This window comes from Suillus discolor (genome assembly GCF_016758755.1).
Source record: "Suillus discolor strain FC423 chromosome Unknown F5147scaffold_2, whole genome shotgun sequence".
Lineage (NCBI taxonomy): Eukaryota > Fungi > Basidiomycota > Agaricomycetes > Boletales > Suillaceae > Suillus > Suillus discolor.
The window spans coordinates 90,802-114,008 of record NW_024541249.1 but is presented as its reverse complement, the minus strand read 5'-3'; the positions used below and the strand labels follow the sequence as shown (position 1 = coordinate 114,008).

The 23,207-nt window shown below is 47.1% G+C and overlaps 11 protein-coding genes across 11 annotated transcripts; 4 read left to right on the top strand and 7 right to left on the bottom strand.

Moving 5' to 3' along the window:
- Positions 1–190: 190 nt before the first annotated feature.
- On the bottom strand, positions 191–2,495 carry F5147DRAFT_664342 (uncharacterized protein). Its single transcript, XM_041434994.1, has 3 exons — positions 2,366–2,495; positions 1,684–2,306; positions 191–1,628 (listed from the first exon to the last, which is right to left on the bottom strand). The coding sequence occupies exons 2-3, from the start codon at positions 2,034–2,036 to the stop codon at positions 395–397; spliced, it is 1,587 nt and encodes a 528-aa protein (XP_041299326.1). The 5' UTR covers positions 2,037–2,306; positions 2,366–2,495; the 3' UTR covers positions 191–394.
- Positions 2,496–6,197, bottom strand: F5147DRAFT_664340 (armadillo-type protein). Its single transcript, XM_041434993.1, has 16 exons — positions 6,005–6,197; positions 5,811–5,952; positions 5,683–5,756; positions 5,513–5,634; positions 5,312–5,462; positions 5,141–5,262; positions 5,025–5,092; positions 4,698–4,975; positions 4,360–4,639; positions 4,129–4,314; positions 3,951–4,075; positions 3,826–3,903; positions 3,412–3,774; positions 3,311–3,355; positions 3,025–3,241; positions 2,496–2,947 (listed from the first exon to the last, which is right to left on the bottom strand). Exons 1-16 carry the CDS (start codon positions 6,161–6,163, stop codon positions 2,778–2,780), a joined length of 2,580 nt encoding a protein of 859 aa, XP_041299325.1. The 5' UTR covers positions 6,164–6,197; the 3' UTR covers positions 2,496–2,777.
- A 73-nt stretch (positions 6,198–6,270) lies between these two features.
- On the top strand, positions 6,271–7,740 carry F5147DRAFT_756878 (TBC-domain-containing protein; the record flags this gene model as incomplete). Its single annotated transcript, XM_041440359.1, has 7 exons — positions 6,271–6,432; positions 6,486–6,616; positions 6,666–6,754; positions 6,808–6,989; positions 7,036–7,126; positions 7,179–7,326; positions 7,377–7,740. 7 exons carry the CDS (start codon positions 6,271–6,273, stop codon positions 7,513–7,515), a joined length of 942 nt encoding a protein of 313 aa, XP_041299324.1. The 3' UTR covers positions 7,516–7,740.
- Positions 7,741–8,468: 728 nt separating this feature from the next.
- F5147DRAFT_647445 (allantoicase) lies at positions 8,469–9,987 on the bottom strand (the record flags this gene model as incomplete). The annotated part of the gene is made up of 9 exons (XM_041433207.1): positions 8,469–8,877; positions 8,899–8,974; positions 9,028–9,181; positions 9,233–9,349; positions 9,407–9,468; positions 9,525–9,592; positions 9,641–9,729; positions 9,783–9,868; positions 9,921–9,987. The coding sequence occupies 9 exons, from the start codon at positions 9,985–9,987 to the stop codon at positions 8,469–8,471; spliced, it is 1,128 nt and encodes a 375-aa protein (XP_041299323.1).
- An 87-nt stretch (positions 9,988–10,074) lies between these two features.
- Positions 10,075–11,302, bottom strand: F5147DRAFT_114832 (uncharacterized protein). Its single transcript, XM_041428083.1, has 3 exons — positions 11,133–11,302; positions 10,789–11,077; positions 10,075–10,729 (listed from the first exon to the last, which is right to left on the bottom strand). The coding sequence occupies exons 2-3, from the start codon at positions 10,987–10,989 to the stop codon at positions 10,163–10,165; spliced, it is 768 nt and encodes a 255-aa protein (XP_041299322.1). The 5' UTR covers positions 10,990–11,077; positions 11,133–11,302; the 3' UTR covers positions 10,075–10,162.
- Positions 11,303–11,312: 10 nt separating this feature from the next.
- F5147DRAFT_664321 (uncharacterized protein) lies at positions 11,313–11,901 on the top strand. Its single transcript, XM_041434992.1, has 2 exons — positions 11,313–11,444; positions 11,507–11,901. The coding sequence occupies exons 1-2, from the start codon at positions 11,409–11,411 to the stop codon at positions 11,690–11,692; spliced, it is 222 nt and encodes a 73-aa protein (XP_041299321.1). The 5' UTR covers positions 11,313–11,408; the 3' UTR covers positions 11,693–11,901.
- Positions 11,872–13,175, top strand: F5147DRAFT_832218 (GWT1-domain-containing protein; the record flags this gene model as incomplete). Its single annotated transcript, XM_041443802.1, has 7 exons — positions 11,872–11,901; positions 11,954–12,097; positions 12,152–12,341; positions 12,392–12,499; positions 12,552–12,811; positions 12,858–13,064; positions 13,116–13,175. The coding sequence occupies exons 2-7, from the start codon at positions 11,954–11,956 to the stop codon at positions 13,173–13,175; spliced, it is 969 nt and encodes a 322-aa protein (XP_041299320.1). The 5' UTR covers positions 11,872–11,901.
- Positions 13,176–13,395: 220 nt separating this feature from the next.
- On the bottom strand, positions 13,396–15,968 carry F5147DRAFT_664311 (Alpha/Beta hydrolase protein). Its single transcript, XM_041434991.1, has 16 exons — positions 15,604–15,968; positions 15,499–15,554; positions 15,381–15,427; positions 15,277–15,334; positions 15,203–15,222; positions 15,004–15,148; positions 14,816–14,953; positions 14,552–14,765; positions 14,307–14,501; positions 14,186–14,251; positions 14,112–14,131; positions 14,037–14,052; positions 13,856–13,983; positions 13,767–13,794; positions 13,631–13,708; positions 13,396–13,578 (listed from the first exon to the last, which is right to left on the bottom strand). Exons 1-15 carry the CDS (start codon positions 15,853–15,855, stop codon positions 13,634–13,636), a joined length of 1,458 nt encoding a protein of 485 aa, XP_041299319.1. The 5' UTR covers positions 15,856–15,968; the 3' UTR covers positions 13,396–13,578; positions 13,631–13,633.
- A 1,984-nt stretch (positions 15,969–17,952) lies between these two features.
- On the top strand, positions 17,953–18,177 carry F5147DRAFT_766982 (uncharacterized protein; the record flags this gene model as incomplete). The annotated part of the gene is made up of 2 exons (XM_041440829.1): positions 17,953–18,027; positions 18,076–18,177. The coding sequence occupies 2 exons, from the start codon at positions 17,953–17,955 to the stop codon at positions 18,175–18,177; spliced, it is 177 nt and encodes a 58-aa protein (XP_041299318.1).
- A 1,892-nt stretch (positions 18,178–20,069) lies between these two features.
- On the bottom strand, positions 20,070–20,888 carry F5147DRAFT_563756 (CHAT domain-containing protein; the record flags this gene model as incomplete). The annotated part of the gene is made up of 2 exons (XM_041430689.1): positions 20,070–20,487; positions 20,533–20,888. 2 exons carry the CDS (start codon positions 20,886–20,888, stop codon positions 20,070–20,072), a joined length of 774 nt encoding a protein of 257 aa, XP_041299317.1.
- A 157-nt stretch (positions 20,889–21,045) lies between these two features.
- F5147DRAFT_564547 (MFS general substrate transporter) lies at positions 21,046–22,868 on the bottom strand (the record flags this gene model as incomplete). Its single annotated transcript, XM_041430727.1, has 11 exons — positions 21,046–21,166; positions 21,225–21,307; positions 21,362–21,585; positions 21,635–21,707; positions 21,759–21,787; positions 21,843–21,879; positions 21,933–22,150; positions 22,205–22,244; positions 22,305–22,513; positions 22,582–22,652; positions 22,702–22,868. 11 exons carry the CDS (start codon positions 22,866–22,868, stop codon positions 21,046–21,048), a joined length of 1,272 nt encoding a protein of 423 aa, XP_041299316.1.
- Between the last annotated feature and the right edge of the window lie 339 nt (positions 22,869–23,207).

The window sequence follows — 23,207 nt, the reverse complement described above, 5'->3', positions numbered from 1 at the left end:
AGCCGTGCGTCAACCAATCTAGTCCCAATATGTGAGCCCTACGTTTATTAGAAGTTCGCCACCGCGACAGGGCAACCGACGACGGGTCGACTGGTGTCCATGTTAACTTGAACACGGACCACTGTCACATGGCATCGTGAGCGCTGGAGGAATGCTCCATTCGTTAACACGGTAAACGATATAAGTGGCATGACTGTGGCCTAACAATGCTATAGTTCAGTAGGAGACGGCCCTGACGAAAGTGAGAACGAACGAAAACAAACAGTCTAGATAAGTTAAACCATTCTATATAATGATAACCCGAGGACGATGTAATGGATCGATACATAAGGACGGATACTAGCTCACAAGATGAGAGATAGGAGTACCTATGAAGATCGTTGGGTCCATACAGTCAATGGTCAACGACATCTACTCGGTTCGCCAGCCACTCCTCAACAAGGCTCTGTAAGCCACCTTGGTCACGTAGGAAGTCAAGCACGCTATGCCCGATGATGTTGCTACACTGTTCTGCTCGCCCAAAACCTGATAGGCAGCTCTTTCTATATTCATCTTCGGAGACATTGATGATAGAGGAGATCGACGGAATGGATGGTGACTCAATTGCGACTCTGGAGTAACTCCGTAGGAGCACAGGCAATGCGATGAGAGTTGGCAGATCAGCAGTGATCCTCTCGATCTCCTCTAGAATTGCCTCATGTGATTTGCCAACCTTGAACAAAGGATTGCCTATGTTTTCAAGCAATGTGGCCAGAGCCGTTAAGTCAGAAAGCGCCTCATCGACAGCCTCGCGAGCTACGCGTGTCGCATCACACTTTGCAGACGGACGTGGAAGGAGAACCATGAGCTCGTGGAGCGCACGTGCGTCAGCAGCTGCTGACGGAGTAACCGTGATGTCGGGAGGAGACGATGGCCGTGAAGGCAGTTTAAGAGCAAACCGCGTAGGGGGAGGAGTTGCCGGTGTATTACCAGAAGTGACACGCTGCCTCTTGGTTAAAGGTGTGAGCTGTGGCGAACTCAGTGGTGACGTTGGCGGTGAAGGCTTCACTCGGGGCCGATTAGCGAAAGCAACGAGCGCTCTCCAAATCATCGAGATCAAGAAAGTCGCCAAGGTCGTTTGGGAAGGAAGGGTTGTTGTGTACTGCGTCAATGCACGAGCGTACACAGGCATGAGTGCCTGTAATGATACGATTGATGGGTGGAGAGCTTTGGTACCTGTCTTAGGCACACTAACAGCGATATGATTCTCCAGAGACTCCAGGAGAGGTATCAGTTCAGACTGGATGCCCGTAATGAGCGGGTTCACAACACGCCCAATGAGGGAAATGAGGCCTTCACGAATCGCCTTCAACCCGTCTCCTCTCGCATCATTTTCAAAGCCCAAACTCATTTCATCGAAGCTTTCGAGAAGCTCTCCTGCAAAGCCAGCTGCTGCAAGTGCATGAAGCTGAGTTGCATTGGGATTGGGAGCCTGCACAGTGGGAGCGGGCGTGGAAAGGAATGCTGGCGAGGAAAGGAGGGGAAGAAGGAGTGCCGAGAGGTTACTGAGTAGAACAGACAATGGCCTGTGAAGTGAACGAAGGATAGCCTTGTGCAAATGTGGATTGTTTTGACATGCCTTGAGCTCACTGGTTACAGCAGTTTAATCAAAAATGGTCCCAAGAATGAAAAGAAAATACACACGAGGCAATTAGAAGTCCGAGAGCTCGCCCACGACCAGCAGGAATTGGACGCCTGCCTCCAACCAATTCGCCAACAGCCACTGGACCAGTGGGCTGCATCATTGCCTTTGAAACCGCCTCACTAAGCTTGAGACTGAGGGCCTGTAGATAAGACCCGTCTTGTACAAGCAGAGTTGGAGGGGGGGAGGAGATAGACGTCGAAGAGGACGATCGTTTGAAGCCACTGAAAGAGAGCTTGGTGAGAGGTCGGGATGTCCTCTCCAGGACCATGGCGAGTTCGGGACGGGAGGGGGAATTTGGTGATGTGGGACGGCTATTGGGGCGGAAAAGGTTTGGGTGCTTGAATGAGATCATTGTCGGTAGTATGACGGTAGGGTGTTTAAATAAGTATCGTGAAGTGTTCTCTCGTGTTTGACCTTCGTTCTATGTGCAGAGATTGTTGCGGTTCCAGAGCAGGTGTCTGTTGCGAGGATTACAACTTATCCCATCAGCTAACAGGAATGAGGAAGAAAGAGATAAGTCAAAATTTTCGACTAGCCCTAGGTTTAAGGAGGACGGTCTGTGTCGACAAGGGAAACTGCAAGAGGTCCGAGGAGGATGATGGTGTGAGTCAGGCGTGGAGTGCTGCGAGTTATGAACATTAGACAGTCAGCAAAGAACATGCCAGAACGTGGAAGACGTACTTCGAGGGTGAATAAAAAATCATAGATTAGTACGAAAAGCGATCCCAAGTGATTCTTGGTCTACGGCTGGAGGGAAGACTTGCTAGTCAATTTTTTCGAGTTATAATCAAACCACAGTTTTCCCACGGCTAGAGGCTGACCGGACGACCTTATCGAGTTATCGGTATATCTATTGGCCATTTGCCGACTCGCACGATGTCAAGTTTTCCGAGCACCACGAATCTTGTTCCGGCTTTGTTCCGGGTGACTTTGTTGCTGCTCAACAGACGCGCCTAAAATGGCTCATCACTTGATGATGATCTAGTCTTGTATTCACGACCTCAGAAATTTATTTCTCACCGTAACATCTCAACAAACATAGCTGATGAGCCAATAGCAATCTGATCGCCTGCATGACAAACAGCAGGGCATCTTATATATCCTCCAATAGTCTCTTGACAGTGGTTCGTAGCTCAGGATCATCGCACCGGAGGCGCCACAGGCAGCTTTCTTCTTCACTCTCCCGGAGGCGAAGGGCAGCACCTTGTTTCGGCTCCACTAAGGGTGGATTAGGTGAGGCAGCAACCAAGACTTTTAGCTCCCCTGTCAGACGGACCAGAACAAATATAGATCTCAGCATGGTTCTATCTTGCAGAGCGGTTTGGGGGTAGTAGACATACCTTCAAATGGTGGTTGATCAACCGCGATGACTCTCATGGAGTGCTGTAAACTCTGTAGAAGTCTCACTACGTTGTCCATCGACGACTCGCACCAGCCTCGGAGATTGGAGTTTTCCATGGCATCCCAGACGTCTTCGAAGTCTGGCTCAGGAGTCGGAAATGTAACAGGCACTTCGCTGCAGGCAGTATCGAGCGATATGAGATCAACACGAGATGTCTGATGGTACGATTACACATTCAAGTTAGCCGCTATGACGAATACGTTCAAATTGCTCAGGCGACGTACTAAATCTTCATTCGGTGATGCGTTCGAATTTCGAACGTGGTCAAGCTGATTATAGTCAGACGTAAGGTTATGCATAATGCATGTATTCAGGAAATTCTCACCTCGGGCAGCTCTTGCAATGGACCCTGCGCGGCAGCAATAGTCAACTCTCCTGGGGTGATGGTCCTTGCCAGTTCGGATGGCATCCCACGTTCACTAGCACGTGAGGAACTTCGGCTCCTGCTGCTTCCCGGACTTGAGAAGGTGCCTCTGCTCGGGCTTAATAGATGCCTTAGACTAGGCACAGCCTGGGGAGTGCCATATGCTTCGTAACGTAACTGTCTGGGAGATAAGCTAGCTCGTGGAGGCGAGCCCGGCGAAAGCCCGGAAATTGTTGATGAAGGCTTTAAATTAACAGGCGATACAGGCGGTGAGGCGCCGGCATTTGATCCATAAGTTGTTAGAGCAACCAAAAAGTCTGGAAGCTAATCTGGGGTTGGTTCTCAATAGAGGGAAGGGAATGACCGCTGTCTTACTGAAGATGAGGATGCTTGAGCGATGATACTGGTAAGCACATCCCTTTGACCACAGTATGTCAAGAACAGGCCACACCGCTGATGGGCATGTCATTTCGAACTTTCCAGACGGCGACGGGACTCACATTCCGAATACGTTTTCCGGAGAACTGAGATATTTCGGTAACAAGCTTCAAGATAGTGTGCGGGATCTGGTCACACTCTGCAGACATCCGAATCATAGATAGCAGACATGCATCTTGAACTGTGACTGCTACTTCCTGAGTTTTCATTCCACTGGTTCAAGGTATGTCTTGTACGCACCACCATACGAGACAAGTCTGCTAGCCATTCCCTGGAGTAGTGATGGGGGTGATGTTGCTATCTTTCCGCAGTATTCACAAGCCAAAGCAGAAATAACCACCATGAGAGTTGGTCCAATCCGAGCACCTGACTCCGTGACAGAAACCGCCAGTGCGGTAACGCACGATATACGAGATGTAATATCAACTGAGGCGGTCAGCATAAAATCAGTAACGAAATGATTGCACATACATTCCCGGATGTGGGTAAGGATCATCTCAAGGCCTACTTCAAGGACAGACATGTCCTCCGTACGACCTTGAGTGTCACCTTCTGCAACGGCAAACAGGTCCTTAAGGTATCTAGCATACTGTTCCCCATCATTCCCATACTGAAGCACGCCAACATCAAGCAGACGAGAAACATATTCGCCCTTGTCAGATAAAGTTAACCCTGCAGGCAAGTTATGTAGCAACTGCATGTTATACGCCTTGACAAGGGAAGAATCGACCGCATGTAGGACCCTCAGGGTCTAGGAGCGTTCTATATCAGTATCGCAGCCCCACTGGTCATAAGTTGTCGGTGCTCACTATCTTTCGAACAAGCCTGTCATGTGAATCAAGAAGTTTCATCACTTCTTGAACCTCCCACTCGTCTAAGACTGCTATTGTTCCTGGCAGGGTCCCTGCCCAAAGAGTGGGGCTCAGGCAATATAAGCACGAAACAAACAGGTACTGATCGTTAGGATCCTTTGACGTCAATAGGCGTCGAATGCAAGCCACTGGCGACAGAGACTGCTGCATTTGGCATTCTTGGATAACCTCTGCTGATACGGATGATAAGACAAGAAAAGCCTCCCGCAGTAGCACTATTGGGTAGATTCAGCCAAAGTCTTGCAGCGCAACTACTCAAGTCACCTCGCACGGGAGGACTAGATGTACGCTTGATAATGTCGAGAACAATACCAACATTTGGCATCGATAACCTGCTCATCCGTTAGATGTCAAATTGAAGTTGGGCGAGTTACACGTACTTAGCCTTCCGAAGGGCTCGAAGGACCAATAAAATAAGAGATTGAGACTGACGACCGGGTCTTTGCCACACAATTGGCAGAAGAGCGTTGACTTCATCATTGATGGAATCAACTTGATTGAGCTGAATTCACAATGTCATTTCCATTTGCATCCCATCAAGATACACGCACTTTCATGGCTACTGCCATAGCGCAAGAGTCTATAGAAGGCAGTGTACGTTGAATGCGGAGGACAACTGCATCCTCTAGTGGTGTCAAGCGCGAAGGGTCGTTGTGTAGCAGCGAGTGATATGCCAGATAAGCTCTACGACGAACTGATATCCTTATTGCAGAGTCAGTATGCACCAGCGATCACAAATGTCTTGAACTGACGATTTGTGCATGAACAGGGCCTGCAATTGTGATTGTACGGCGGGTATCACTTCATCATTTGGCATTTGAATTAAGACGCTGAGAGCGAGGCAAACACGTGCTATGGACAAGCTTTCTAGATCCTTTGAAAGAAGTCAGACTAATATTTGAGTAATCACGAATGCACTGACCTTGCGAATGGTATTGACTAACATGAGCTGCAACTCATGATTCTGTGGCATAACTTCAGTGCAAAAGATAAAGCCTATCTGTTTATTAACAAGGTAGATTCAGGATCCAAGAATGATAATCACCATACCGAGTTGCTTGTCACGCAATGTCCGCCCCATCTCGGCCAGATTGACAGCTTGTGGCAAAGCAAAGGCGAGCTCGCCAGGATTAACGTGTGTTAAATTCATGGAACAGTAAAGAAGTATGATCAGCTTCTCCCTGCATTCTTTCTGTACGTCACGTCTACTCAAATGTGTTTCAAAGATGCTGCTGTTTACGCACGAGAGATACGCCTCCAACAGCGAAGTGACGTCTAATGCCATCAATTTCGCTTAGGTGGATCTGGTCTGCTGCTTGCGGGGACTGCGCAGACTCCACTTTGCGCACCAAAGAGTAGTGAGCGCGGCTTAGAGCACCAGAGTTGATGAATGTTACGTCCATCTAAAAACAGAGTAAGATGGGCGCGGAGGTTAAGCGTGTCAGTGGGCGCTTGTGCGACAGTCGCGACATAGGGATGAGCACGTGAACTGAGGTAAACAAAAATCAACATGGCCTCCTCTTCGCCACAATCATCGGCGGCGACTGCACATTCATTCAATAAGATCCTCAATCAGTCCAGGTCGTCAAAATCAAAACGTTCTGGTGATATCGATGAAGGGACAAAGAAATTGCGGCGGATGATCCTGGTCGAGGGCATACCTTCAGCGATTGTATGTTTCCACGATTCTCGAATTTGAGCTATGCGAAATGATCTCATCAATAGGACCCTACCCTCCGGCCTCGGATATGGAAAATTTTGCTGCGCGTAGATGACGTTTCAGCGTGCATATTTCTAGAATACGTTGCTCGTGGGCCTTGTGAGGTTCGAGAGAAAATAAGGAATGATACATTCAGGTACGTCACAGGCTCCTGATACTAATTGTTGTGCCAATGCTTCTCGTAGGACTCTAGCAACAGATCGAGGTTTTAAGGAACGAGTACGAGAAGATATGCTCGTCCGTCTGTTGGATGCTTTTGTGTGGCGCAGTCATGGTGAGAACTACTGCTTCAACGTGAGGCAACGAAAGAGTAATTGGCCCTTGTAGACAGGCAAGAAACTCAGCAACTCGGTTTTACGTACGTCCAAGGGATGAATGTACTGGCTGCGCCGTTTCTGTACACCATGCCTTCAGAACTGGAAGCCTTCTTCTGCTTCGCCAAGTTCATTGAGGAGTGTTGCCCACTATATGTTCAACCCACACTAGAAGGAGTACACCGTGGTCTCAAGGTAACGTTTTTGTGGTTTCTCTGGCGTCTTGCTAAAATTCCTATAGCTACTTGACAGATGTTTGAAGATAGTGGACCCCGAACTGTTTGCGTATTTGCGAATGAAGAACCTTTCGGCTGAGATTTATGCGTTTCCGTGTATGTGCCTCGCCCATAAACATTCGATTCGTTAATGATCATTGCTTTATAGCTGTTCTGACACTCTGCGCATGCACGCCACCTCTTGACCAAGTGCTCCAACTATGGGATTTCCTCCTTGCATTTGGCGTACATCTCAATGTCCTATGTGTCATTGCCCAGCTGCTTCTCATGCGAGATGAAGTAATGGTATCATCAAGGTTTATCAATAGTTTTGTAGTTGCACACTCCATGCTTATCTTGATTCTAGTCCCATGCGCTTACTGCGAACATTCCCACCCCTCGAGGCAGTTCCAGTCATAGGCATTGCAGTAACCCTCGTTCGCGATCTCCCTGTAGATCTATATGACGAACTTGTTCGGCACCCGTACGAAATTACTCCGATGTAGCCTACACCTTTCTGCAGACCGCCGCGTTCATATGTTCCTCCATCAATACTAATCTTGTAGCATAACATTTTTATGACATCTGTGTTGTATGTAAGTTTCCTGTATGCCATACTACTTATTTGTATAAAGTTCTGAAACATCTGTACATCACAAACCCATTATCCATCGTATCCGAATCCGAGAATACTGTCACGCCGCCACCATTAGATCTGCCATCGCCTTCACGTTTGAACAATTCTTTCCTTGTGTCCTACATTGCTTATCACCACTGCTGCTTCCTCGTCGGGTTGTCGAAAGCGGTATCGAATTATGTGTCGACTATCTGCTATATGAGCGCAGATGCATATTTCATGATGGCCTATCTAGGGGGAAGAAGGTAGATCAAAATCATCATGCCTTTAAGTCATGTATCTACCAATATCACGTCTTCCCCAAGGCTGTTTGTCATAGGTCCTGTATTGCTGATGTACGTTGATTTTTTAGTCTACACATTTTCTCCTGAATACTGCGAGTTTGACTCTAGCTTGACGAGATGCAAAGAATGGTGGCTTCAGGGAGCACAGCCTCAGCTTTTTGGTAAGTACTACTCAGATGGTAAGTATTAGACTCGTAACAACCAGTCTGACTATGTGTCAATTTGAGATGGTGAGAATTTATTGACGTAGTCAGACTGGTCGAACTCGGAGTGATTTGGCAGCCAGCCTGGCTACACCACTTGTGCATCCGTGGTAGTATACGCCAGGCTGGTCACGAGTTTAGGGTAAGTATTGCATAGTAGTGTTCTGCCAATCGCGATGATCCTCAAGAGGCTCTTCAATCAACCATTGGTACCCTCAGCTTGAAGGTGCAGGCAAAACTCAAGGACACTGCCTTCAAAAAGGAGGTAAAGACCGTTGTTATAAGGTTATCATTATAGCTCCATTGCGTAGTCAACTTGTAGCTGGTTTGCATCTTCAATCTTCAATAACCTCCCAACCCTCCTCGACAATAATTGGAGTGGTCTGATGTTTTCCGTCTGCCCGTGTTGTTATTTCTGCCATGTCTGCCTCATACTTTGCCGCCGTCGTGCCTATGATCCTGATCCGCTTGATGCCACCGTCAGGGTAAATTGATACTTTGACATGTGTGTACTGCTCGCATGGGTTGCTCAACCGAAAGAAATGCATGCGGTGGGGGCCCAATTTAACGGGCGATAAAATTATCTTCCAGTCGTCGCTATTTGCATCTGGCGCGATGTCTGGACTGTTTATGCCCCGAATATCACAACTATCTGGAAAGTTGCCTTTGAAATGAATGGTATCGATGATTGCCGTTGACAAGTATCCTGGAGCACCCCTGAAAAACTGAATGACGCTTAGCAGTCTACAAGCGAGTAAAACATACAGTTTGATAGTGACCCAGTCCTGGTGATCCTTCGTATAGCTTCTTTTGGTTTCCCATCCATCTCCCATATCTTTCCCTGTGGTCTATGAGAAAGGCTGCAATTTGTTCAAAATTCTGATGTCAACTGACCTCGGCCCGGAAGAAGAAGATTCGAGCTTGACCCAAAATGGTCGTTGGATGTAGCGACGACCTTACCGCCCGTGAAGATATGAGCGAAATCAAAGGGTTCTACAGGATTTGCAGGAAATACAGGCGTGATATGTCCATAAACGCGAAAGCGGGCCTGCAAAGCATGAAGCATTTACATAAAGCAAATCAGCACACGCACACTTACGATCCCTCCATCTGGATAAATTCTAAGTCTGACGTATGTAGCCTGTCCTGTCGCAGGTATCTTGTAAAGATGTCGGCGTGATGGTCCTAGGCGTACTTTAGGAAGGATGCCTTCCCACTGGGGTGTCAATCAGCTTTGTCACTATCATGATGATGCAACGAACATCATGCGTACCATTGTTTCTTCGTTTGGAAATTCGCATGCAGCGTCAACAGAAGCCTCTGGTGCTTCATTACCTATGCAGCAACACTGTCAAATTCTGGTCCTATATCGAGCGATAACCCGGGCACACCACTAAAGTGAGTTGTATCAATGTCAAAACCAGTGATTATCCCTGTCGTTCCCAGTTTGATAGTACACCTATGCAGAATGTCTTCTTGCAAGATACGTTGGTTGCAAAGTACCTACCAGTCATACGTTGGGTTGTGTCGCCGCGTTTCCCATCCGCTATAAAGCTCCCCGTTCGGTCCATACTGCTTAGCAAGGCTTACGGGCGGCTGTAAACTTCTGTATTGAATCAAGGTGTCGAGTAACGGAGTCGAGTTCTAACCTCGACTAGCAGCAGTTGATATGCCTCAGCAAAGAATTCATCAGAAACATTCACCACCTGTCCTCCTATGGATACACTCGATAATTCTGTCGAAAGCCAGCTCAGTTGAAGAAGGGAATATGGTTTTTGACAACTGACCTGTTGTGGACCCAAACTCTTTGGAGAAATCCTCCAGCGGAACCACCTCGTACGCCAACATTGTCATGATAAGGATAAGCCAGCAAAGCCGGCCATGAGATATGATTATAATTAGAAAACAACCGCCACCGCATGTAGAAATGTAGGGTTGTTGAATATTGTAACTTGCAGGGACAGATTAAATGCAGCAGTGGACGTAGAACAGCTACACCATACAAATTTCTGACTGCTGTTCCAAGGGTTTAGCGTTCAGCATCTTTTCGAAAGTCGCCTTGACTGAAACGAAGTTTCGATGTATGCGTGAGATGATAAATTCCAAAATCTTCGTCTCCTTCTCCTTCTCCCTCTTCATCTTCATCTTCTCCCTCATTTTCTTCTATTAGTTGAGTGCAATCAATATACCCCCCGCAGCACTCCTCAGAACCGAGGCTTGGCGATGGGCTCGTTGCTCTGGCCTGCGAACTGGCCGACGAGGACGCAGGAGTTCGATCCATCCGTCGTTTATCGATAGGAGACAGTATCCGATTTGGAGGTGACGGGCGGGCTCGGAATTCTTGAAGAGCAAGAACATGTGAGGGCAGAATTGTTATTGGCTGTGAGGATGCTTGACGAGGGGAAGATGACTCGGAATGGCGAAGGTTGCTAGGACCTGCGGGTGGTTGTGAATATGAGGATATTGATGGTTGCTGATGATGGAAGGAATTGACATCGAGAGGAACCGACGCACGAGGTGCAGTGATCTGTTGGAAGCGTGCGATCGATGCAGAGGCGTTTAGTAGGTCACGCAGTAGGTCGGATGATACTTGTACCTAGATGAAGAATCTACAATGGGTTCACTGTTTCGTCAAAGAACTGGAGTGTAACATACAACTTCCTGTGGCGAGCCAAAGGGTATGGCAGCTCGAGCTAGTTCTAGCTCTCGTCGTAATCGCACATTTTCATCTTCGGCCTTTAGACATCGTTGTTCGAGTTCGGTAAGATATCGGGCTTTGCGCGCGCGGTAATCGCGTTGCTGTGTAAGCTGTCGTGTAGGGGCAGCGGTCAAATCTCTCTTGCGTCCTCTGACCATGTTTACTGTATGGTATGTGATGAATACGTTGAAGGGTGGGAATGTCCCAAGGATGACAGTCGCAGTGTGAACTAGAATCGTAACCAGTCTGACATATGCATGCTGAGTTTGCGTTGGGTGTTCTTGAGTGGACCATTGCTTACCAGTTTTGCTTGAGTTTTGCGCCCCTTCGAGTCAGCCTAGTAAGTTGGCTCCGAGGTTCAGTCGCGTTTTATATTGAAATTATGGACTGGGCTGGCAGGGACCTTGCATGGACTATGAGCTGTTCGGCTTCACCTACGCTACTATGTAATATCGTGGGAGTCAGGAATAACTTGTACTTATGTGCAGACCACAATTAGCAACTGACTCAGTGATCACGATGATTGACTACAAGGCCTCGAAGGAGAGTTTTGTTTCTGGGATGATTTGCTCGACAGATGATTTCATGTAATATGATATGCGGCGTTGCACTGGTGTGTGTCCCTGCATGTCTTTCCACTCCCGGGCCAGCAAGCTGACCATCTTCAGTACTTAGTCCTCGATCATCCTTCATTCAGCACTGTCACGGTGTTCGCGTGTTCAAGCATTTGGATCTGCATATTTCTTGGCAGAGTTTATAATACTTGACATGCCTCTTTTATTATCTATGACTTTATTCGCGGAAGCTTCTGGCGCACTCTCTTCTACTACTCGTACCGATGGTCTTTCTCCCTCCTATTGAAAGCTGAGGCACGCCTTTACCGGCTGAAAATTGGGATGAACTAGCTTTGCCAAATGGAAGAAGTCGAGCAGACACTCCACCGACGCACTCATCTCAATCCCTTACCTGCTGACTACCCGTGCTCACATGATGTTAATGTCAATTCTGTGTATACTCGCTGTTGATTCCCCCCTATTCTAGCAAAGTGTAAGACGTATGGTGTTTCTCTGGTGTGTCCAGAACATATCATGTTCTTCAACTTTTATACATTTTGGTTCATAGATGGATATCGGCGTTGGCTCCTTTGTATTCTCTCAAGGCGTGCCAGTGGTGTCTGCGATTCCAATCATTAAAGACATATCCTGCCTCCAGGCTCCGATCCTTCCTAAACTGAAGTCCGTCTCCCGTAAGACGATACTCATCATTGTGTTAGGCATTCTTCGTGTCGTGCTCGCGAAAGGCACTGAATATCATCTGTAGGGTCTTTCCATAGGTTTCGTGTCACACCCACTACTTAACAGCTACAACCAGGAACATGTGACAGAGTACGGTGTACACTGGAACTTCTTCCTCACGCTTGCGCTTTTGCCTATGATCATCGAGGTCTTGTTCCATCCTATCATCTCGCGTATCCCGTTGCTCTGCTGGGTCTTTGGATTGGAGTTCGTAGGTAATAGTCTGGTTGTCGTAAGAAACTTGAATCGGATACCTGTTTAATAGTGCATCAACTCGCACTGTCATCTGGAAGAATGAAGGACTTTTTACTCAACACTTCACGGAGCAACATTATTATTTTTGCAAATAAAGAGGGCTTGCTCTCCTTACCGGGTATAACTCGCTACTCTTGTAGAATGTGTACCTTTTACTCCCTCTCCATCAGGTTGTGTTTCGATCCACATACTCGGTCTGTCCTCAGGAACTGTCATACTTCCTCCCTTCCCTTCGTTTTCCCGGAAGCAGCAGTGGCAATCACTTGACGGGCCATCCTCTCATCAACCTAGCAGACTCGATCCTTCAGCACTCAGACAGACTGCAAAGATCATCACTGAGTTACTGTCGTATTCAGTTGTTTGGTGGATGCTTCTGGCTTTCGTCAGGCTTGGATTTGAAGGATGGTTCATCCTGCTTGTTTGGCTTTACGTACTCGATTTCATGTGAAAGTCTCATGCGCTGAAATGATTCCTAGGCAAACATCTCTTATGTCCTCTGGGTTGCAGTTTACAACACCTCTTTCATCCTTGGCTACATTTTACTCGACATGGTGTTCTCTCCCACCAGCACATTAAAGATACGAGATCAAACTGATCCTTCAGGCGAACGGCTGGAAAAGGGGCCAAAAAGCAGTGTGCCCGCGCTGTTGGAGGTTATCAATAGAAATAGATTGTTCTTGCTGGTTCGTTTCGCTAATGTCATCTGCATTTGGCGTCCTGACATCTATACTCAGTCAAATGTAGCCACCGGTTTGATCAATCTCAATATCCAGACTATGTCGTGGGTAACATGAAAGCGATGTGTTTATTGTGCGCATACTCTATGGGCATGTACATATCTACATGGCTTTGTAGAAGGAAACATGGAAGATGTGAGATCATTTCAAAATAACATACACTCCCGAAGCGTTTATACACTCGAGTTTCTAGTTGGTGCTATGGCAAGACGTTTGGATTTTCCGTTTGTTTCAGTCTTCAGCCCATTAGCTTTCAAGCTTACTGTGGTTATTCAGAGTGCGATCAAGGTACAGTGGTATGTGCTCCTGGCAGTATGAATTCTGTCACGTAAGACGATGCAACATATGCATACATCACGTCATGTCCATGTACATAAAACAGTTCGCTACATGAGAAGTAGATATGTAGATTTCGAATTTGGCTCCGCTTGATCAAAGGTGTCAGAAGGAACGTTTGCCACTGTTCAAAAACGTCAAAAACGTCCGATTACGATGTGTGCTTCCAAATTCACTCTTCAGACGGAGTGAAGTTGCTCCTTGCGAACAACTTGCGAGAAAATCTCCAAAGCTGCTTGGGGCTGGAAGGCAGGCTGCCAATGACATAACAGGCATCAGCAGACATCATCACCCTCAAGAGAGTTGACTGACCACTTCGTGTCCAGCACCATACACTCGTCTAAAACGTAAAACGATGAGGTATCTCTCTTGTTAACAAGCTGAGATGAAAAATGACTCACGCAAAAGAGAAGTTGTCGACGTTCTGCACAGCCGCAACAGGCTTGCCGTCGATCGTCATATTGGTGAGTGGGGTATTGTGGAGCGTCTCATTGCCATACCAATCCATCGCTAGAACTGACGCGTGGCCCTATCAGCGAGAATAATTCAGCGAAGTTGGCAGCAAAACATGGGACGACCTACCCCAAGCCAGTTGCAACTAGAGTCAAGGAGAGGCGTCAGGATCATATGAAAGATCATTACAACACGAAAACGGACACCATATCAGCATCTCCAGCCTGTTCATCCCTGGTAAATTAGCAAACTTAATGAAGCAGTCACTAAGCACGCACCCAAATGAAAATTTTCATCCTAGAGTTGACCAGAGCTGATAGCTGGGGTAGCCATGTTCTAGCGACCTTTCAGAGGAGGTTAGATTTAGCACTCGAGGAAAGAAGTCAGAAAATCACATACGTCGCCTGTCTTTACAAACTTCTCATACGGTGCGTCTGGGCATTCCTCGTATTTGACCTGAGCACCGATTTTCTTCATAACATCCTCTTTGTGCAGATAATGCACATAGTATTCAGGGGGAAATAAACCGGATGAATTTTGACGGATATCATAGCTGTCGTAATCGCCCGCAGCAGGGGTGAAGACATTGACGTCCTGGAAGAGTTTGGTGACGTCCATACATGTAGTATTGATATGCTACTCACGCAGTAATTATCGGCGTCACGGCAAATCTTGTTTGAGTGTGTGGAAGTTCCAGCAGCGTAGCAGGCATTCTCCTGCGCTACGCAACCATCAGGACCGTATAGGGAATCCGAAATGTTCTTGAGAACATCATCTGGCTGGAGCTGTCCATAGCCAGGGGCATAAGTCGCAAAGTTTAGGTATGCGATGTCCTGAATGAGCGGATCATACCAGCCACTGTGAATTCTCATTCAACGGGGTATTAGTAAGTCAAGAAAGCGACTTGCTTGTTAATCATCAGGGCGCTGACAACAATTGGAACAGCATCAATCTCCCCGCTAGCGATTAAGGCGTTTTGCTCATCGAAGTAGGTCACAAAGCTGGGTCCGTAGTGACCACCATAGCTCTCTGTGGCAAAGATGAACCTGAGCTCGGCATAAGTAATCGTCCGTAATAGCTGAGTTAAAGGACTGACTCTCGACTGGCATATTTCGAAAACAGCTGGCTTTCAAACAAAACCTGAAATGCAGTCCATACAAAGGGCGCAGCGGCTTCCGTGCTGTTTACCGTATCAGTACCGTAAGAAAACCCTGTTCCGATTGGCTGGTCGATGTAGATCACTGGATGAGGGAGTCGGCTCTGACAACGAAATCGGAGGGCTACGTGCTACATACTGTTGCTGAGATTATTCCAGCTGTAGTAACCCATGTTGGATTAGCATATAAAAATGGCTATAATCCTGACATACCTATAGGGGTTAAGAGTGGTGGAATTACGGTCGGCATTCACTAAGCATGGTCCGTTCTCTGTGAAAATTTAGAAGTAAACCAAAGGGCAATTAAACCAAACGACCTTGAAATAATCCGATCATAGAAGAACATCCAGGGCCGCCATTCAACCTGCGAAAGCAGTTCAGAGGTGCGACTCGACTCAAGTACTTGCGCGACCCAGCGGCTTCTCGGCAACCTACCATAGAGTGAACGGGGCTGTTTCCGGTGAGTTTCTAGACTCGAAGAACCAGAACCACTGTGTCTTAAGTCAGTTTAGATCTTGAGCATAGGGACTAGAGATATACCATGGACATGTTCGTTCCAACGTTAATGTAACCAGAAATTTGGGTAACATTGGGAGTTGTTTCACAGATTCCTGAGTTCTTGACATAACGAATGCCAGTTGCATTGTGAACCTTGGAGTGAATCTCGAGGTGCCCTGTTTCCGTAGTAGTATGGTTGTCCTCGACAACAGAGACGACAAGACTTATGGATACGCCGCGGCTAGCTGCTAGTAATAGCGTAACGCCAGCTCGAACGAGTGTTCTCATAAACATGCTAGTGCACGCCGGTAGGGAGATCTAAGTGAAGTCACATCAGCGACAGTCAATAGGGGAGCTCAGAGTAGACCGCTGTCCGCTGTCGCTTTCGCTTTCGCTGTTGATGCACGTGAGCACTGAGGGTTAGCAGATGTTATATAAGCAGATAAGGGCCTACTATACTATGGCGCAGTATATAGCTTCATATGTGCGGTTTATGAACTTTCGAGCACTCTTCCAACCTGCGAAAACACCAGAGGAATTAGCGCAAGAGATCGGCTCATTCGGTACTACCATACAGTGTTACACCCAACTGAATCTCCACAGGTTCTTGAGATTGTTATGAAAGACTGGATGGCCCTCAATTAATTCTAAGATCACTCGAAATACTTCTGGAGAGACTCGAAGCATATTGATGAAGCGTTGGTGGTTGGCGGGACTGTGTGCCCATTCCCATGCAAGGTGTAAGTTGCCAGATTTGAGGACAGGGGTAGTACGAGAATGAAGGTACTAGTAGCGAGTTTGTTGTATGGCTATGATACAATTTATATCCATATTAAATATTAAGCTCTTGCGCTAATTCCTCTGGTGTTTTCGCAGGTTGGAAGAGTGCTCGAAAGTTCATAAACCGCACATATGAAGCTATATACTGCGCCATAGTATAGTAGGTTATCTGCTTATATAACATCTGCTAACCCTCAGTGCTCACGTGCATCAACAGCGAAAGTGAAAGCGACAGCGGACAGTGGTCTACAGTACATATCCTGATAATGCATAATGCATAAAAAATTATAACAAATCAGGATCCAATCTTTTCGAGATGCACCAAGTCATCCATTCGTAGAAATGAGCTTGGTCCATATATTGCTGTTAATGTATAATTTTTGGTGCCAAAGATTGATTTTCTAGTGATTTGTTTGTATTTTATTTATTTATGCATTATCAGGATATGTACTGTACTCTGAGCTCCCCTAATTAACTTGAGGTACTTATAGACTACCAGACACACTCATGGCGAGATATTACCAAATGATTGGGGGCAAGTGTCCACATGATGGCGGCGATAAAAACGAGATATGGGAACGTGCTGATGGGTCGGCCCTTGGCGCTTCAGCATGATGGTGCCATTGTTTTTGACTGCTTGGTTCCACAGCTGGCGAAACGTGTGCTAGTAGAAATGGGGACTCAGTGGACGCACACGATCTTAGCACCTGCCGCATGATCCCGTAAGCTGGGCAGAACTATGGGGGTTGACTGAGTATGAGGCAGGCACGAGCACGTGGTAAGAACAAGCTTTATAGTGCCCTGTTCGAGAAGGGCAATAAACACCTTCTTTCTTCCTTTCCCTCTTGAGTCTTTGTTACATACAGCAGTTTGCAAAAGTATTACGCTGGCCAAAATCTTCACGTGCACTACGTTGCAGGAAGACATCACGTATTCGCTGTTCGGGATCTTCGGCGTCCACCTTCCTGTAATCTACGGAGAAAAAAGACAGAACACGTTCGGACAACTCTTACAGGAGATCATAGCTCATTCAGGCGACATCACAGCTCTTGACTGGGTCGGACAATCATCCAACTTCAACAGTTGTTTCCCAGCCGAGATTTCCTCTTACAAGGCTCTATCATGCATGCTACCATCTCTATCTGAGCACGACATGAAAATATCGGTCTCCATGCTGCGAAACAATATTGCAGTAGTGGAGTTGGCTTTGAAACTCTATGCCACTCTTGAGGACCTCAGCATTCCTCGTTTCCCAAATGCCAGACTGCAATTGCCTTGCATCGTATTTCCTCTCATTGAGGTCAGGTGGAGGCCTAGTCAAGATGGGGCCAGATGTTTCACTTATAACTCCAGGAGCATGCAGCTGCTATGTTGGACTAGTTACTCAATGTAATGTAGATCTATGTCAATTTTTTTTGCACTTGAAAATTTTTTGGTTCAGTTCAGGTTCCGACCACAAAAAACCGAACCAGGCCAGATTTATAAGCCGGCGGTATTGTAAAGGTCACTTATCTTTTTCCGACATTGCCCCACGGTGCACATTCCATCTTAACTACTGTATCACGATATTTGCAGACACATTCTGCGCAGACTTCTGAACACACACACACCATGCCGTCCGCTACTGTTCAAATGATAGACCAAATCATGGAGCATGTAATAGCTCAGGAGGCCGACATGGAAGCGGTGTGTTCTCAATACTACGCTAATATGAGTGGCTGAATATTGTTTCAGACAAACAAGGAGCTCAAGAGGGAGAACGAAAAGCTGAAGCAGGAGCTCAAGGCGCTCAAGGAGCAGTTTGATCGAGTGAATATTAATCAGTTAAAACATTGACAACTTTGCTGTAACACCGCTGTAGAGACTCATGCCTCTCATTGTGCAATATGGCAGTTTTCACTGGGGAGTACATGGCACGAACTTGTAGCATCACTCTGTGTGCTACCTGCAGCTATCTCTATATGAGGCGCAGCTTTCCCGCGCAACGCGCGCCATGCGCGCGTACCTTTCCCACGCTTCACGATGTATATGCGCGCGCGCTTTCCTGCGCTGTAGCGCCCTATAGCGCCAGCCATCCGGAAGCATCCATCCACTGTCCACCAAGTTCCCTAGTGCGTATATTTCCATTTCTCACATTTGCATATCGTTCCATCTTTATTTTTATCATGGACCCTTACTTACATATATCCTTACATACCTTACTCGGTAGCGCTTCGGCTCCGCATGACAGCGCTTAGGCGCCATACTTAAGCGCCAGCAGTACATACTTACTTACTGACTTACTCTCCCACCAGAACGACAGAGGACTTACTGGTTACTACCCACTATTTACCTAGCAGAACATAGTAGAAATCTATTTGTTTACACCTCGCATCTCCCTTCTCTTGTCTTACATCATATCATCACCTAAGCAAACTCACTCTTACTCTCTCTTGTTTCCGCATACACGCGCGCGCATTCCCGCGCTTCGCATTGGCCAACCAGTAGTGCTTTCAGCGCATACCTCTAGATCCTTGCTGCACTCGCTTCCCCTTTAGGGTCGAACGCACTTGTCGTCTCAAGTATAGCAGACTAGGCAACACGCGACCTTACAACAATTATAGATACAGTCAGGAGCACTGTTCGTGCCTTGCTGTATTGTTGAACCTTCACCGCGACAACTTTGAAGTGCTTGATGCTGGTTCACGTGTAGCACCACTCACTGAATCAAATGCTATGGCTGCGCTCAATGACTTGAGCTGTGACGACGCAGGAGTGAGTCAGATTCATTCAATCCGACATGTGTGGCCCTAGTACAGAGCAGAATAACAAAGTATCATGCAGAAATATCATTAAACGAGTGAGCAACAGTAGAGCGAGGCAATGAAAACTTGAAATACAACACATGTAATAATATAGCGAATCTTCTAACTACACACCTATGTCATTGATAGGGTTGAGCACAGGTGAACCCGCGGGTCGCTGAAGCCACACCACACCCGCAAACACCGCACCCGCCACGGTATGGGTGTACACCGACCCGCCAGCATCACTGAAACAGCCAATGGTGTGGTTCTGAGCAAGACAGTTTTCACTCTCTTCAAAGGACGGGTAAGCACATTCACACTCTTCTTGGCTGCCTGGCTGGCAGACTTTAGAGACGATGCTATCGAAGACGATTTTGATCATTGAGTATGATTGGATGGAAGACTCATCAGCCTCCTTTGAGTGGCGCATGAGAGGAAGGTGAATAGTATTCTGCATTTCTTCACAACCCATTGGCCTTTTAACTCATACAGAACCTGGGTACCACAAATTATTGCTTCTGTCCGAGCGCATGGAATATCATTTCACTGGCAAATCAGCATAGCTGGTGCCATCGATTATCACTCTGATTCGACATTGCTACTCAATGAACCTGCAGTCGAAGTTCACATGGTGACAGCTCAGGAGGTTATTTATGAGTAATGAAATTTTGACCCTCACCCTCGGACAAGTCGAGGATTCACACCCATCCAACACCGTAAACCGCACGTCGACGGGTCCCCATAATCCACACCGTAACCATATCCGCCACACCCGTCAGCGATAAACCGCGGGTTTACCCGTACCTGTGCTCTACCCTATATGTGGACAAATACAATCTGCTGTGCTAATAGAATCTTCTTGCGCAACGATTTCACGGACTTGTGCAGTGCTACCACAGCGCGTGTGCAGTCCAATCTTTTCGAATCATCAATCAGGTTACGTTAAAAAGCAGACACGACCTGGCGTGCAACCTCGTTGTCAACAGACCACATGGAACCAATCACACTGTGAAATCCGCAGAATTGCATGGCTGCAGCGAGATGGATCGACTCATCGGGACTCTTCTTGTTGCCCACAGTAGTGTGGCAGGTCGATAAGAAAGCAAACTGTGGGTTCTGCCAGTTGGATCGGATGATGTCCCTGATCATCAATGGACGGTCGCGCATGGCGAAGGAGGACTTGAACAGCTGTGTCCGACTCGGCATTCCGCAGCAGGCGAGATGGAGCCACTGATTATGATCGAGTGCATCAAGTGCACTATCGATTGTTGCGTTGCCATCCTCGAGGGATGTGAAGGAGACAATGGGACCAACGTGCTGAGTGACGACAGCTAGCTCGAAAGCGACACATTTGAGCTCCCTCCCTTTTACCGGATTGCCTTGACCGATAGCAACAAAATGTTACGAGGACGCATCTCGAGAAACCTGCTGTCTCACATGAACGAGAGTCGCCAAAGTGGGGGTATAAGAGAATATGTCAATGTCAGACAAATTGTCTCTCTTCTTCTCGTAGAGTCCTGCTGCATGGAGGGGAAGCAGCATGAACTCAGCAGTGGAACACCACCAAATACGCGAACCAAGGCAAACATTTAACTCCCTAAGGGCTTGGACAACAGGGTCAACAATATGAGTCCAAAGCTTGTGAAGGATGTCGACAAGCTTGCATTGATGATCGGAAGAACCAAACTGCTCTGCGAGTGATTGGAACTCGAAGGAGATCCGAATGTGAGTTGAAAAATCGAGTTTACCTGCAATTAGCATATTTCAAGGGGAATTAAAGGGACTCAGGGACTGGTGCAAAAGCACCGTTACGATGAAAGGAAATGTGAGGCCATTTCAAAATATATCAAATAACATGTACTTCCAAACTGTTTATACAGTTGAGCCTCCACCAGTTGGTGTTATCGCGAGACGTTTTCTACATATGTCTGATGACCGCAAACACAGCCGCGATGATATTCGTCCATGCAACACCTATACGCTCGATCGATGGAACGATAAGAGCAGAGGCAGCAGACAGAATGAGCGACCAGCTCGCTCTAACAGGTACATGGACGCGTTCAGGTTTGACAGTCATGCAATATCATAGAGACTGACATGCAAGCAGCTGTGGCCTCAGCACTTCGAGAATGTACCACATCCACGTTATAAGAGTTGATAGGATTCATTACTGAATCGACCTATGAAATCGGTAAGTTGCATTATGTACGGGGTGAGGAGCTGGCAGGACTTACCCCCACTCCATTCGCATAGAGGCATAATATATTCAGCGCGAGACCGATCGGGCCCCCAATATACGTTGTGATCAGCCCTGACACCCCAATAGACAACGGGACAATGATCAGCCCTCCGATCCATGTTGCTCTCAAACGATCTTCGGGACACCACGCTCCTCTGCGCTTTTCTCGCCATCTTCTTATTACAATGTCCGATAGGTGGCCAGCAATCAGAGTTCCAGCTGTTAAATATTGTGTTGGTGCACCACGAGTACAATGCTCTGCACATACTGAAACTTCCCAGACCATTTGGAAGGAAAAATGCCCCGATAATGGCTTCGTTCGTGATTCCATACTGAATGCCCTACACCACGATCAGGACAGGATGCGAGATGGAAGACAATTGTCAGCTTACAATAGTATACGCCATTGGTACGACGAGAACTGCATTGTTTTAAGTGAGAATGCACTGCATAATCAGTAACAAGTAACGACACACCATACATAGTGTTGATCATTAGAGCTGACGCGAGCATCTACATCTCACACAAATTGAGAGTTTGCACTAGCGCATGGTAAATGCACTCACAACCGCAAATAGGTTTGGACTATGAAGCAACCATAGAGTGCTCAGAGGATTAATCCATACGATATGGATCGATCTCCTGGACGGCAGTTTATCGATGCCCAATGTGCCGGGATGACTCGTCTCAGGCAATGAAAGGTATATGAAAAGCATCTCGAGTAATCCCCATGCACCAATGGAATAATGCAATTTGCGCCAGGACCAATACTGTGTCGCCGCACCTGTTCAAATGTGTTGCTAGAGTCAGCGGCCAAAAACATCCAGAATGCATTTACCTCCAACAAACGGGGCAACAGCGTACCTGATAAGTGTGATCTGAGATAGCGATGTCAGTACCAAACCGAAAAAAACCATTCAAACATCATGATTCCGCACACTAAAGAATGCCCCGATAGCAGTGCCCCTCTCCTCCAATTTATAGAGGTCACCAATTACGCCAATCCCCAACGACAATGCCCCAGAGCATCCAAACATCTGCACGAATCGCCAGAATAACAGACTCTGCAATGAAGCCGACAGGGCAACACCACAGCTCCCAACGCAGAGAAACGGCATTCCCCACAGGTATATTGTTCGGCGTCCATCTGTACTAGGATTGGGGTTAGAACTCGATAGCTACCACGAGTACAATACATGCCGTAGATGCACACACAGAAAGATGAATAAGGAGCCCAAATCAACGCTCCGATGGTATTAGCAAAGATCAATATGCTAAAAGCCAAGCTGGGAAATAGCTCAATTATTACACATCGGATGAGCATACAACACACACCTGATGGCAGCATCCGTTAAGTCGAGATCTTTAGCTATCCGAGGGATCGAAGGCACGAACGTCACTTGGATGAACACTGACCAATGTTCATCAGTATCACGCCTCTGGGTCAACAGTACGCTTAAACTCTCAGCACTCACTAGCCAACAAACCCACAAAAGACACATGAAATAGGATCCACCTCTTTCGGTCTGGCGCGAATCAGCGGTCATAAATAGCTTCATGCGGGGTGGGCACCAGCATAGGGCTTTCTTCTGAAGCCATCGTGAGTCATGAGCTGACTCCCTGAGAAGGATCAGTTGCCTACCTGCCGGCCAGATATCACGAGCCAAGACTGTAACCGATATGATATTGCCGATATATGTGGCACCGGCCTACCTGTTGCGTGTTACTAATGTACACATGTTTGAGCGAGTACATCATTCTGGCTGTTGGCATTACTGTAAAACATTATCAGTACAAGACCTCGATATGCGAGAAGAGAGAGAGACAAGTGAGGAGGGGGA